We start from the raw sequence: 12,914 nt of genomic DNA, 5'->3' as shown, positions 1-12,914 counted from the left end.
GAGGCCGTGCTGTGTCATACTCCTGTCCAGCTGGGAAACTGAGGCCGAGGTCATGCTGGCAATAGCCGAGCCAGGCTTTTAGCCCAGTTCTGACTCGGAAGCTGGTGCTCTGTACCGTTAACGGTCTGCTCGCCCCAGACGAGAACGTGTCGGAAGCGTGTTTCTGAGTCAGAGCTGTGCTCACATGACAGCCCGGCTCGCAGTCGGCGGGACACATGGCCCGCGAGGCCAGCAGGGCCCTCATCCTCCTGGCTGAGGACGAGGGTGCCTGATTGGTTTCCATGCTCTTGCCTTTAAGGGGTATTAGCTAGAAAAAAAATCTTTGCAGTCTTGTAGCGGGAAGTGATACCTTGTTTTTGTTGGCCTCTCCACTTGCTGGCGGCTGGGCGTTGCTTCCTGCGTCGATGGTCATTCTCCAGAGGGGACTTCATCTCCAGAGGGGACTTCATGTAGTCAGTCCGGCTGCTAGGCCCTTGGCTGTGAACATGTCTGTGGTTATGTGGGCTCTGTGGACCAGCACTGCGAGGCTAGCAGGGGCTGAAGCAACTGGAAGCTGCCAGAGCCACTGGGGGGGTCATTTTGGGTGCCTCTGCTCCCAGAGCTGGCATGTTTGCTGCAGAAGTGCTGGGACTCTTGTCTGGTCCCACATGCCCATTTGTGCGTGAGAAGCACTAGTTGAAAGGTCCGGTGACTTTCCCATGGCCTCCCGGGAAGACTTCACTAGCATGGGGCTCAGGCAGAGCACTGAGAGGTGAGCTGGATTAGCAAGGAGCACTGGGTCAGGAAGGTCCTGCCACCCTGGATCTGCTCTCGCTGGTCTGAGCGTCCTAGGCCTGGTGTGGACCCTCGCAGTTGGGCCTCGGCTGCCTGGTGGCCCTGCTCCCACCCACCACCTGTGTTCCAGCCACAGTGAGGCCCGATGCTCCTGGCCCAGGGTGTCGGGGGTCTGTACTCTGCACGCTGGGCCTAGTGGCTCCCAGCCTTCCCTGCCCGGTTCACGCCTCCTTCTTGAAGCTCTCACGGTCCCAAGAAGGGGTCTGCTTAGCATCCCCAGCTTCGTTCCGTGGCTCATTTCCTGTTGTTCTGTCTACAGAAGGGGCTCCAGGAGGGTGGCTGCCAGGCCTGTTTGTGCGCCCATGGTGTTTATTCACTGGGTGAACTGGGGTTCACTTTATTAACGAATTTGTGGGAAAGACCTGCTATCAAGGATGTAGGTTTTCAGAAGAAGGTGGGCTCTGCCTCAGTGTCCTCTGACTGGTGCCTTTCTCCTCTGCAGCATCTCCTCCGCCAGGGCCGGCCGGCCGTGCAGGTCCTACATGAGCTTGAGGTCGTGGCGACTGAGTATGAACAAGACGTGGTAGTGAGTGGAGATGTGACCCGGTTTGGCTATGTCAAGCCCATTGGTGTCTACACGGTGGTGAAGGGCTGGTTGCATCTGACGCTGGCTAACGTGGGTAAGAATCCCTGGTGGCTTTGGCCTTGTGCTGTCTCCTGGCTGGCCACTCATTTTCCCAGTTGGTGCACGAGCTCCTCAGGGCAGTGGTCCTATTATGGGCATCGCATAATCAATAAGAATTCAGAAAAACTCTTACTGTTTGACCACTGAGTCTGCCCTCAACCACTGGGCATCTGTCCTTGACCACGAGCATTTGTCTTTGACCACTGGGCATCTGTCCTTGACCACTGAACATCTGTCCTTGACCACTGGGTATCTGTCCTTGACCATTGAGCATGTGTCCTTGACCCCTGAACATCTGTCCTTGACCATGAGCATCTGTCCTTGACCACTGAGCATCTGTCCTTGACCATGAGCATCTGTCCTTGACCATGATCATCTGTCTTTGACCATGAGCATCTGTCCTTGACCATTGAGGATGTGTCCTTGACCATTGAGCATGTATCCTTGACCATGAGCATCTGTCCTTGACCATGAGCATCTGTCCTTGACCATTGAGCATGTGTCCTTGACCATTGAGCATGTATCCTTGACCATGAGCATCTGTCCTTGACCATGAGCATCTGTCCTGCACCAGTTGTTTGGTGTTCCTGATTTCTGATCAGGATTTGGGATCATTAGTCATCTCAGTCTTGCCCACATTTTGTTTCTTGGTGCTGTCTACGGAGCATCTCTGTGACAATCCTCAGATAAAATGATTGGTTCTAGGAGGGATTTTCATCTAGAATATCAGCCCACAGAACTACTCCATCACAGGAGAGGAAAGAGAAATGTTCAACATCCATGCAGCTTGGGGATAAGGGAATGGAGCAGCGCACTTCCTCAGAGCCCAGCACTCTGACCTTACATCTAATGGTGTTCGAGGGTCGCTCCTCAGACACATTGAGCACAGACAGCCCTGATGCGCCTTCACCCACGTGCCGGCAGCCGGGTGTTGGGCTGGCTGTGGCTACAGTGGACTTGCCTGGACGTTCTGGAGGCTCCACTGAGGCCCTGACCGACAGGGAACGTGGGGCCGGCAAGCCTGCCTGTGCCCCCCACAGGGCAGGGGGCCAGAGTGAGCCCCTGTGGGGCCAGGGGACAAGCCCACTCAGTCTCCCTTGAGAAGACTGTGGAAAGATTGGGGTTTTTCGGGGTGAAATGGAAAGCAGGACGAAACCAAGCCGTTTGAGGTTTCTGGAGCCGTGTCTGTTTAGATGAGACTCAAACCTCTCACGTTTTATGGGGTAATTTTCCATTCCTCAAAGCCCAGGCTGACTTTAAAGCTTGGAGCCCCATGGGCCACATGTGCCCGTGCTGGCCGCCTGGAGGCGGGCGGGCTGGGGCGGCCGCAGCAGGAGGAGTGCACACAGCTCATTAAGTCAGGTTGGAGGTTTCTGCCTGCTTGTTTACAATTGCAGGATCCGAGGCAGCCTGGAAAACAGACAATATGGAAACGGCAAAACTCAATTAGGTTCTGGAGAAAGAAATGAGCCGCTTGTGAGCAGCAGACATCACTCAGAAGCTCCTACGAGTGAGGGAGCTGCAAGAAACGTTCTGCTTCTGAGATTGTGTTGGTTATTTTTCTATTTATTCCCAGCCCACAAATGTGCAGTGACTCCGCGTTTTAAATCTTATCTTCAGAAGAAAGATTAGCTCCATTATATGTTATCTTAAATTGTCATTTTCATACTTTGCCTGCACGAGAGCGATAGCGCGAGGGAGAGAGTCGAGATGCCCGCCTGAGAGGTGCGACGCGGCGGGGGGTTAACAAAGGACAAACGCACGCAGCACTCTGGTCCGTGCAGCCATGCCGTGGTTTCCTCTGTAAATTTTGCATTTTTGGGAAAAAAAAAGTGTCGTGGCTTTTATTTCTTTCTAAAACTGATTGTTCTGCCCCGGGCAGCAGGCAGGATGAGGCTGTGTGAGCTTCGGGGGACAGAAGCAGGGTCAGGCCAGCATCCCAGTGCCTGGCGTGGTGTCGCCTGGACGGTGCTCCATGGCTCCACATTCACAGGCTGTGTGGCCAGGCGCGAGGCTGCGGAACGAGGCGCCCTCTCCGTGCCCAGGGAGGGGTGGTGCTCGTGCCTGTGGCCTCTCGGCTCAGACAGGCTCCGTGGTGGTCTCTGCAGCCTCGTCCAGTGTCTCTCCATGATGGTTCGCCACGTGGGGGTCGTGAGAGCCGTGCTAATCCATCCCAGTGGTCCTGGTGGTGCGGTATGACTGTGGTTCATCGGGGGTCTGTTGTCACTTGTGTCTGCAGCCCTTCCTGGGGGCCCCCTGGGGAGGGAAGGTTGCCCCGACCCCTGGCTCTGTGTTCTCAGGGTTGAAGGAGAAGCGGGTGGTATGGACAGAGGGCCTGGGTTTGGGGTCGGACATGGTGACGTGCTCTGCTCCTGTCATGGAAAGAGGGCAGTTGCAAACTGAGTCAGGAGCCCTGCCTATCTGGAGGCGTTTCCGCTCCCACGGCAAATGTGTGGGTCCCCAGCTTAACCCAGGTGTCACTGAAGGGAAAGAAAGCCCACAGCAGTTTGAGATCTCAGGCTGTGCCCTGAGGACATGAGCACCTTTGCTGTGTCCGGTCCCTGAGTGAACGGGCGTACGTTCCGCTGATCTAGTTTATTGTCCCAGCTTCCAAACAAACCGCTGCTCTGAGTGCAGATACTGTCAGAGGAAACGGTGATGCTCAGGGACCGCCTGGTCTGTCCGGAGGTGACCGCAAGGTCCTGCCGGTCCCGCATGCTGTGGTGACAGTCGTGACTCCCGAGAGCCCGGGCTCTAAGGCCGCTGGCTGCGCACTTCCGCAAGCTGTCTGCACCAGATCCTGACCCGCAGCCGTTGTCCTGGCTTCTGTGCGTCCCTCCCACCGGAGCTGTTACCAGGCTGAACGTAGGCTGCATGCACTTCAGCTAGACGCGGGTGAAGGCCTCCCTGCCTGTGCTTCAGGGATGGCCATGGAGGGTTCCCAGGTTCCCTCAGGGGTGGCGTGAATCCATTGTGCCCGACAGGGAGCAGAGGTAGCATGTGCCCACTGCCAGGCGACCAGCGGAGCAGGCCCTCAGGATGGAATGGAGAGCTTGCCAGACCGTCTGCCCGCACCGGGAAGAAACAGCGCTGAGAGCCAGGAGCCCAGACCGACTCTGAGCTTGGGGCAGGAACTGAGCGCACGTGGGCTGGGTGGCACTTTGTCCCCTCTCACATGGAGAGCAGGGTGGTACCAGGGCAGTGAGTGTCAGTGCCGGGACCTGGGCTCTGGCGCCCGCTGGCTGTCCCCTCCCCGCTTGACCAGGCTCTCTGTCCCTGCCTGTCCGCTTGTTTGCTTGTCTGTCCCCCTCAGGGCCTGGGGGCTTCTTGGGGACACGGCTGGTCCTTCCTTGTTGTGCTGTTCGCCCAGCAGTGGCCACCATGGCCTGGCATGATGCAAGTTCATTAACAGGTGAATGAGCGAGTGTGAGAGCCTGTCTTGTCTCCAGGTCTGTTCCTCTTGGACTTGGGCTGACAAAGCAGACCCTGAGGCATGAGCAGCTGATCCCACCAAAGGGGTGTTCACACCAGGTTCCATTCTTGGGGACGAGCTTCGCGACTTTGGGACGCTGGGCTGTGTTGGGGATGAACCGACCCCAGGGAGATGAGAAGACTGTGTTTGGCGGAGGACTCAGCAGCGCCTCTACCTGCAGGGGGAGAGCAGAGAAGCAGCTGCGGCTGGGTGGCAGGCAGACCCCGGTGGAGAAGTGTTCTGTGCTTCCCAGCAGAGCAGAGACTGAGAACAGTTGGGACTCCAGAAGCTTGTTCTCAAGATGCAGGGCCAGAGGGAGGGACGGGAGGGGCAAATGTGGTGTCTGCCCGGAGGTCTGAGCCTGAAGGTGGACGTGTGCACTGCACGAACAGAGCCGACGTTGGGGTAGGGACGGAACAGCAGGACGACTGGGCCTGGCACCGAAGTTCCCCCAGGAAGAGACCCCAGGTAGGACTGTCACTGGCCTTGGTGGCCAGGCAGGCGAGGAACCCATGGTGACGTGGCATGCTCCCAGCAGGCAGAACCTGGGCTCCGGAGCTGGTTTCTTGACCCCGTGCTTCACCAGGCCTGGAGTGTGGTGCTGTGTCAGGGAAGGCTCTCGACAGTGACCTCCATGTCTGTCCCGTGTGGTGGTCTCCCTGACCGGGTGTGTGGAAGACAGCCGATGCTCCAGCGCTTGCTGGGGCTGCTGGCTGAACTGTGGACACTTTGGGCAGCAGGGCAGAGAACCAGAAGCAGCTCTTATCGCAGGAAGGCTGGGGGAGGGCCAGCCTGATGTGATTCTCAGAAAACACTCGAGACGACCAGAGGAGTTTGAAAATGATGAGAATGGAAGTCCCCAGGGGGAGGACTCTGCTCACCTGTGTGTCGCCAGCCCTTAAACCACGCGAAGTAAATCACTTCTTGATTTGGCTGGAGGTGGTTTCAGTCTGTCTGTCATTTTCGAATTGAGCATTTTTCCCCACGCCCATTGGGGCCTTAGTCCTTGCTAGTCTCCTGAGGGATGGTCTGCTGCCACACCTGTGTCTTTGGGGTCTCCAGCTAATATTCCCTGGGGTCTCCAGCTGCTATTCCCTGGGGTCTGCAGGGACAGCCCCCGTTGGCAGCAGGGCAGAGACCACGTGACCTCCCTGGCAGAACAGGCAGTCCCTTCCCGACCGCAGCTCAGAACCAGTCGAGAGGGAGACGTTTCTGTCAGGCAGCTGGAGATGAAAATGTCACCTTGGTCACCGCTGCCGGTGACCAGCTCACCGCTGTGGTCAGGGGCGTGCTTCTGCACCCAGCTCTGTCCTGCAGGACAGAGGCAGGGGAGGGCGGAGCTGAGCAGGGAAGCCACCCTGTCCTCTCCAGGGGCAGAGTGGAGGTGGGGATGGGGGGATGCAGAGAGCTGGGAAACAGGCACCTGGGGGAAGGGGTACCTCTTCTAACAACTCCCAGGATGCCCCATGCCTGCAGGTGTTCAACACCATCCTCCTGGAATCGGGGAAGCCCACAGTGCAAGCGTTTGTGTTTGGAACTTGGGGGGTTTGTTTTGGAACCCGACTTCATCAGCTGTACCCTGCCTCCCCTGAGGTAGGAGTCACGTCAGCGCAGAGCGGTCGCCGGTTCCGAGGGTAGGATTCTGTCCTCCCAGGAGAAGCATTTCTGTAGGCAAACACTTCCTCGCCCCTGGGCCTTGCACGCGTTGGCCGGTTAGCGGGGGCTGCTTGCCGTTCAGCCGGGGCAGGGGTGTGGTGTGCTCTGCCTCTGGCTCGCGCCCGGCCCTCTGAAGCTGCGTGCTGCTTCTCTCCAAGGCTTCTGTGTGGAAACAGCTCCAGAAGATTCCGGCTTGCCGAGGCTCTTTTACGTTCAAGTGTGTTTAAAGTCAGCCGTTTGCGGACGTGCACAGAGGCCTCCCCCGAGTAGGGGATGTGGGAAGGTGTGAGCCGTCCCACGAAGCGGGGCTGCCAGGGCCGCTCTGGAGATCGAGAAGTGAGAGTGTGTGAGCGGGCGCCCTGAGCGCCTGGAGCTTTAACCCCGTGGGAGAAGAGACGCTGCTGCCCACACGCGAGAGGACACGCCTGCCTGTCCGCTCTCGACGGCCAAGCAGATTCAGAACCCACAGTGCGGTTTTGGGGTGTTAGCGGGCCGGGGGGCATGGACGGGCCTTTTGAAACCCAGAACTCCCTACGGGAGATACTGATGTGTCTTTTCACACTCCTTTTGGTGTTAATACTTTCTGCTGGGATGTTTTTAATTTAGGTCACGTGTGTGAGCAGAGAGTGAGAAATTCCAGCTCGTTGCCACCTTCCAGGTCACGGGTCATCTCGAATGATGGAGCCGGCCACTTCAAGGGAGGCAGTCTCCTCGCGCGCGGGGGCCTGAGACGTGAGTGAGGAGCGGGCTCGGGCGAGTGTGTCGTGTGCGGGGTGATCGGCGTGGGGGTAGGGTGGAGCGAGAGGCGGAAGGGTGCGTGTATGTCCGTGTGCGCGCAGGTACACGTGTGATCTGGGGGCGGGAGCGGAGGCCGTCGTATCCAGCTCAGCGCCCTGCCTCAGTGGACCCTTGGGCTCTGCTAGGTCAGCGCGTGCGCCACGCCCGGCGTGCTCTAGTGCGGGCTCCGTGGAAGCCGGCTGGTTAGCTGCCCATCTGCAGGGGAGCAGGAAATGAAGAAGAGGTCAGGATGAACAAAGACTGGATTTTAAAAACTGATTTGAAGTCCCCACGTTGGGGAGAGGAGGAACAAACCAGTCATGGAGATTGGGAAGCAGAGGCCTACGCTTGGGGAGAATGTTGTTCACAGCAGGGGGCGTCTGAAGTTTTCTGTCCCCTTAAATCATCCACAGGCCTGCATGCAAAGTACCTGTTGGTGGGATGAAAAGCAGGGTGTGCCCTTTGGGTGGTGTCCCCCCAGGTTGCAGACCATCTGGCCTGGATCCGCAGCGGCCCTGAGCTTCCTGTGTCGACTGTCCTCCGATACTGTTGTCTTTGAACCTGTGCCCAGGGAGGGAGGCCCTGTGCTGTGGCTGGTGAGAGCCTCGAGGCCTCCAGGACCCCATGTTCCCTGAAACTCTAGCCCAGAATTTGTGGGGGCTCGAATGTTCTCCTGGGAGAGGGCCCCAGAGGTTCTGATGCTCAGAGGGGTCCAGGGTCCAAGATCCCAGCAGGCTGAGAGTCTGTTCTCCCCTTTAGTGTTGAAGAAACCAAGATAGCGGAGGTCAGGTGGCTTGGCCGGTTGTGTGTAAAGGGTGGTGAACTTGGGTGAGAATCTGGAATTCCCACTTTGGGGCCAGTGCTTCTCCGTCCCTGGCTGGTCCAAGAACAGGCAGGGAGTATTTGTGAAAGCCCCACCTTGGGGCCCAGGAGGTCAGGGGCTCTGCCAGGCTGTGTGGGGAACTGTAACTTATGAGAGTTTGTCAAGTGAAGGGAGAGTCTCTGGAGTCCTTGGTCCCCCTCTTCCTGTTTGATCAAAGACAGAGGATGGGGCGTTCCGTCAGAGAGCCCTTCTTCCCCCCTGGGCAAGGCGTGGCAAGTAGGAAGCGTACAGAGTTTTAGAAAGTGCTTCCAGGCTCTGAGCAGTGCTGGAATTTCATTTCTGGTTTCTTTGGACCTGGGTGATGCAGTCTGACACATGAGCTCATTGGTTAGCCCCCAGCCTCGCTTGTCTCCTTCCCCCGGGACGGTGGGCCTCGGGCCACTCAAAGCCGACCTAGGTGGGGTGGTGTACCCACTGTGCCTGCACCTGAGACGTGGAAGGATGGTTTGGGGATGGCCTCTTACTTGTCTAAACCGACTCGTGGCATCTGAAAAGCAATGAACAGCTTTAAAATGGTGGTGAGGAACCTGAAAATAGCCCTTGTTACGGGTAATGGAGGAAGAGGTGGGCGAGGCAGGGGAGAGATTGCTTTACCACCACATGGAGTCGGAGGCTGGAGATGCGGTGACGGCGTGCGACCCGGCCGGCTGATTCAGCAGGGCGCTCGTTTCCCGTGGGTGCCGCGGATGCCTGAGGCTCAGGAAGGGCCCAGTCCTAAGTTGGGGTGCTCCTAAGTTGGGGTGCTCCTTCTCTTCTGCCCGCCTGCGCCAGCGTGAGTGCTGGTCTGGGAGTCTCGTGTGTCAGCTTGTGACCTCCGTGTGCCATGTGTGTCTTTGTCACCCAAAGAAAATGTGGCTTCTCTGCCTGCTGGTGCCTGGCCTGCTTCAGCCCCAGTTTGTCTGCTCACGCGGCTTCCGTGTATGTCCAGGGTTTGAGCAGAGTCCCCCAGAGGAGTCGGTTCCCTGGGGGCTGGGCTGTCTAGAGGCAGCTGGGTGCAGTCATGGGCATGAGCTCGGGAGCCGGAGTGGTCTGAGCCCCCTCCCCCAACCCATGCTGGGGCTTCAGGCCAAGTGAGCAGCTCATCAGAGCCCCAGATTCCTGATCTGAGCACACAGGTGGGTCTGAGGACATGGTGGGACAGGGTCCTGAGATCTCAGAGTGGTCCCCACGTCAGAAGGCTCCTGCTGGTGGGGCTGCATCCTGGGTGAGGGTATCAGCGGCCCTTGAGAATCCAGAGAGCGTCAGCTTCTAGAACACTGACCTTTATTTTCCTCTGGAAAGTCACCTAATGGTGTATTAATTTGTCTCTAAGGACCAAGATCAGCATTCCTTTATTTGAAAGGCTTGTAAAGGGGGGACATTGTGGAGACCAGCTTATAGGATTACCATCTTTATCAATATCTTAGAAGGTACAGGAAAGGGCAGGGTGCCTGCTGAGCTCCCTCCCTGGGTGAGGTGGCTGGAAGCTTGTTGCCGGGTCTGTTTAAATAATGTAAATTCTACACTTTAATCTCTTGCTCCCTCTTTGAACCTTCCAGCCGTAAAAAATGTGGTCCAAGCACAGAAGCTGGTTGACATGGACCGTGAGCTGGCCGCCATGCTGTTCACGCACTCGCAGCACAGGAGCAAGGGGCCCCAGGGCGCTGGCCGCGAGGGGGACGCTGTCCGCAGGCGCAAGCTGGAGCGGATGAGGTCCGTGCGCCTTCAGGAGTCCGGAGGAGAGCTCAGCTGCTGGGGGGCCAGCATGTTGGTGAGGGCTTTGTCCACCTCCCACTGTCCCTGGATGTCCCCATGCGGGGGCCTTGGTCATTGTGAATGAAAGCAGCCTTGTCCTCTGTTTTCTTTTCTCCCACATGGCTCTCTCTCTCCTTCCCAAATCCTACCTGTGGAACGTAGGGGAGACGGACCTCCCAGCCACCAAGGGAGGTTTTCAAGTCAGTTACCTAGAGAGTTTTTATGAAAGCTGATTCTTGGGCCCCACCCCTGGAGATCCTGTGTCCAGTTGGGACCCACATGTGGGTCCATAACCTGGGCTGTTAAGAAAGCTCCAGAGGGGATTCTGAGGGTCCCCTAGGTTTGGGGTCAGAGCTGTGAGTGGGTCATCAGTGCAAATCAAGTAATCATTCTGACCAGAAAAATCTCATTTTTATCTAAAAATCTAGATAAGACCCTACCATATTTTGCAGCATAGGCCTAGGAGGAGAGAGTGGTTGTACTTGGGGGGTTTATGGAATCAAGAAGCCACAGGGGCCTTGAGAAAGATCCTCAAGGATCACCCTTTACATTAAGGCAGGCAGGTGTCTGAATAGACCTCCCTTCGTGCTCACAGCAGCTGGGGAACGTTCCTGCCCTCAGGTGTGGGATGTAACAAGAGAGACGGAAACAGGCCAGCGAGCAAGACCGTGGAGTCTAACGGGAGAGGAGAGGTCCAGGAGAGGGCCTGGCGGGGCTGGTGGGCTCGGGGAAGCTGGCGGGGCTGGGGTCCGGAGGGGCCTCCTCCCCACGGCAGCTGCTGAGGCTGGGGCCCCGGAGCTGGCGGCCCGGCAGCACCGTGTCTGTGTCAGCTGCCCCCCGGGCTCACCCGCGGCTCCGCCTCGTTGGGCGGTGGGCCCGGCGCATGGCAGGTCCTCAGTGAGGTGCCGTCGGTGCTCGTGCTGGTATCCCGTTCTCACCTTCGTGTTGGTGGCTTTCCTCCTGTTTGATGTGTGCTGGTAGAGATTTGCAGCTCAGAGCCCCGTTCTGAGTACAGCAGTGAATTTGGAAGTACCTGGATTTCTGAAAACAAGGAAATGTTCCGCTAAATTCTCATCATTTTCCTGGGTCAGCAAGCTGGAGAACTGAAGGTGAAAGTGATTTGTTTCATCGAGTAGGCAGTGGGTTCTCCCCCATAGAGAGTTCTCACAGCCTCTCTGGTGAGAGCCGGAAGTGGAGCGGTGCTTGGGGCCGAGATGCTGCGCCCCTGGCTGGTGGTCGGCGCCAGATGCGCTCACGTGGTCAGCTGGTCTTGGGTCTCGGGCCCCGGGGGGCTGTGCCTCGGGAGGCAGAGCGCAGCGCTGTGCAGGCTTGCTTCCCCGGCCGTCGTCACAGGCCCGAGGGATGCTGATGGTTTGGGGCTTCTCGGGGAGGTGGTGGAGCACAGAGTGGGGCCAGATGCCCGCATTGGTGTCCCCGCTGTTGCTTGGGACAGTCCCAGTGTCGTATGAGGGTGGCTCAGCTTCCGTGTCTGGCGCCTGGCACGGCGGCCTGTCCCATCTGCTGTTGGGCGGCGTCAGCCGCTGTCTGCAGGCGGAGCCCCGGCCACAGGAGGACCGTGTGCTGGGCACCTTCTCCATGGAGCCCCAGCCTGGGGAGAAGGGCTGGCAGGCTGTCTTCTCCTGTGGGGCATCCTCTGAGGCTGCAGTGACAAAGCCCAGCGTACACAGGTCTGTGCGGCAGCGGGGTCCCCAGGGCCCTTGGCCTGGACTGTGGACCAGCCATTCCGTGTTTGAGCAGGTGCCCTAGCACTCTGGGCCTGGTACTGACCAGGCAGGCCTGGGGCCCCTGCTGTCAGGCCCGTGGGACTGGCCCCCCACCTCTGCCCTCTGCCCACCCCCTGCAGCCCCTAGACTGTCCCTCACAGTAGCAGTGTGGCAGCACTAATGCCGTTGCATGTTGTCATTCCGTGCCAGGGGCCACAGAAGAGAGAGCTTTATTTCCAGAAATCCCGGCAAAAGGCTTACCAGTCTCACGAGTGCTCTGGTTGGGTACTGTGCCCATCCTTAACCTGGTCACTGGGCTCTGCTGCCTGTGGGGACCCAAGGGCTCCATAAGTGTCCTCACCCTTCGTCTGTCTGACTTTCGAATCGATTGAGAGGTCAGACAGGAGTATGTAGAGAGAGACTGAAGTGTCACCTCGGTTACTGATGACTCTAGTGACTGGTGAAGCAGATCCTGGAGACGTGGCTTCTGTCTGTAGTCAGGGTGCTTGTGACAGTCTGGAGCTAACATCAGACCCAAACCCCCTGGGTGAGGCCATACGGCTGTAGGCCACTAACCCCACCGCTGGTAGGAGCAGTGCGAGCACCTGATGTGGTGTCCAGGCCTGTCGATCCCAAAAGGAAGAGTTGAGGGAGGGCAGGGCTATGCCTGCCTGGTTCATATTCCAGAACTTTCTATCGGAGAAGTCACCCCATGTCCTGTGGGGCAGAGGGAGGCCAGGGGTGCCAGGCTTCTTGACAGCTTCCTCTGTGGTATGGAAGGACACAGGACAGGCAAGGAGAGTCCCTCCTCACAAGCCCCAGGGTCATGCTGACTCTGCCTGTGGCTTTTCACCATCTGGTCTGCGGTAAACTGGGGAGTGGCTGTCGCCGTGCCCGGCCCCCGGCCTCTCCCCTAGAACCTGTGGTGGGTTGTCCACTGGCGGGTGGTCCCCTGGTGGGCAGTACACGTTTTGTTCTGCGACTTGTGGGTGGGTCAGCATAGTGCACTGTCTCTGTGTTCTGTGTCTCAGCCTAAATTACGTCCGGCCATGCCATCCCACACTCCACGAAGCAGCTCTAATCATCTAGGTCTGTGGAGGGAGGTCTCATATATGAGCGTGACCACCCTCCTGTTCTCAGATCCCCAGGGAGAAATTAAAGGCTCAGCTTCAACCCCCATGTGAGGGGAAGGCCAAAGTTTTGGATGTT

General features: G+C 58.1%; 1 protein-coding gene across 1 annotated transcript in view; it reads left to right on the top strand.

The window, feature by feature from the left end:
• Window positions 1-12,914, top strand: part of NPHP4 (nephrocystin 4) — a 156,036-nt gene that overhangs the window by 132,935 nt on the left and 10,187 nt on the right. Inside the window, exons 19-21 of the mRNA XM_040645683.1 lie at window positions 1,277-1,454; window positions 7,194-7,319; window positions 9,786-9,997. Of these exons, the coding sequence (XP_040501617.1) occupies window positions 1,277-1,454; window positions 7,194-7,319; window positions 9,786-9,997 (516 nt within the window). The remainder of the gene's footprint in view (window positions 1-1,276; window positions 1,455-7,193; window positions 7,320-9,785; window positions 9,998-12,914) is intronic.

This window comes from Ursus maritimus, unplaced genomic scaffold, assembly GCF_017311325.1.
Source record: "Ursus maritimus isolate PB19 unplaced genomic scaffold, ASM1731132v1 scaffold_32, whole genome shotgun sequence".
Classification (NCBI taxonomy): domain Eukaryota; kingdom Metazoa; phylum Chordata; class Mammalia; order Carnivora; family Ursidae; genus Ursus; species Ursus maritimus.
The sequence above is the reverse complement of the archived record's forward strand: the minus strand, read 5'-3'. Positions and strand labels throughout refer to the sequence as shown.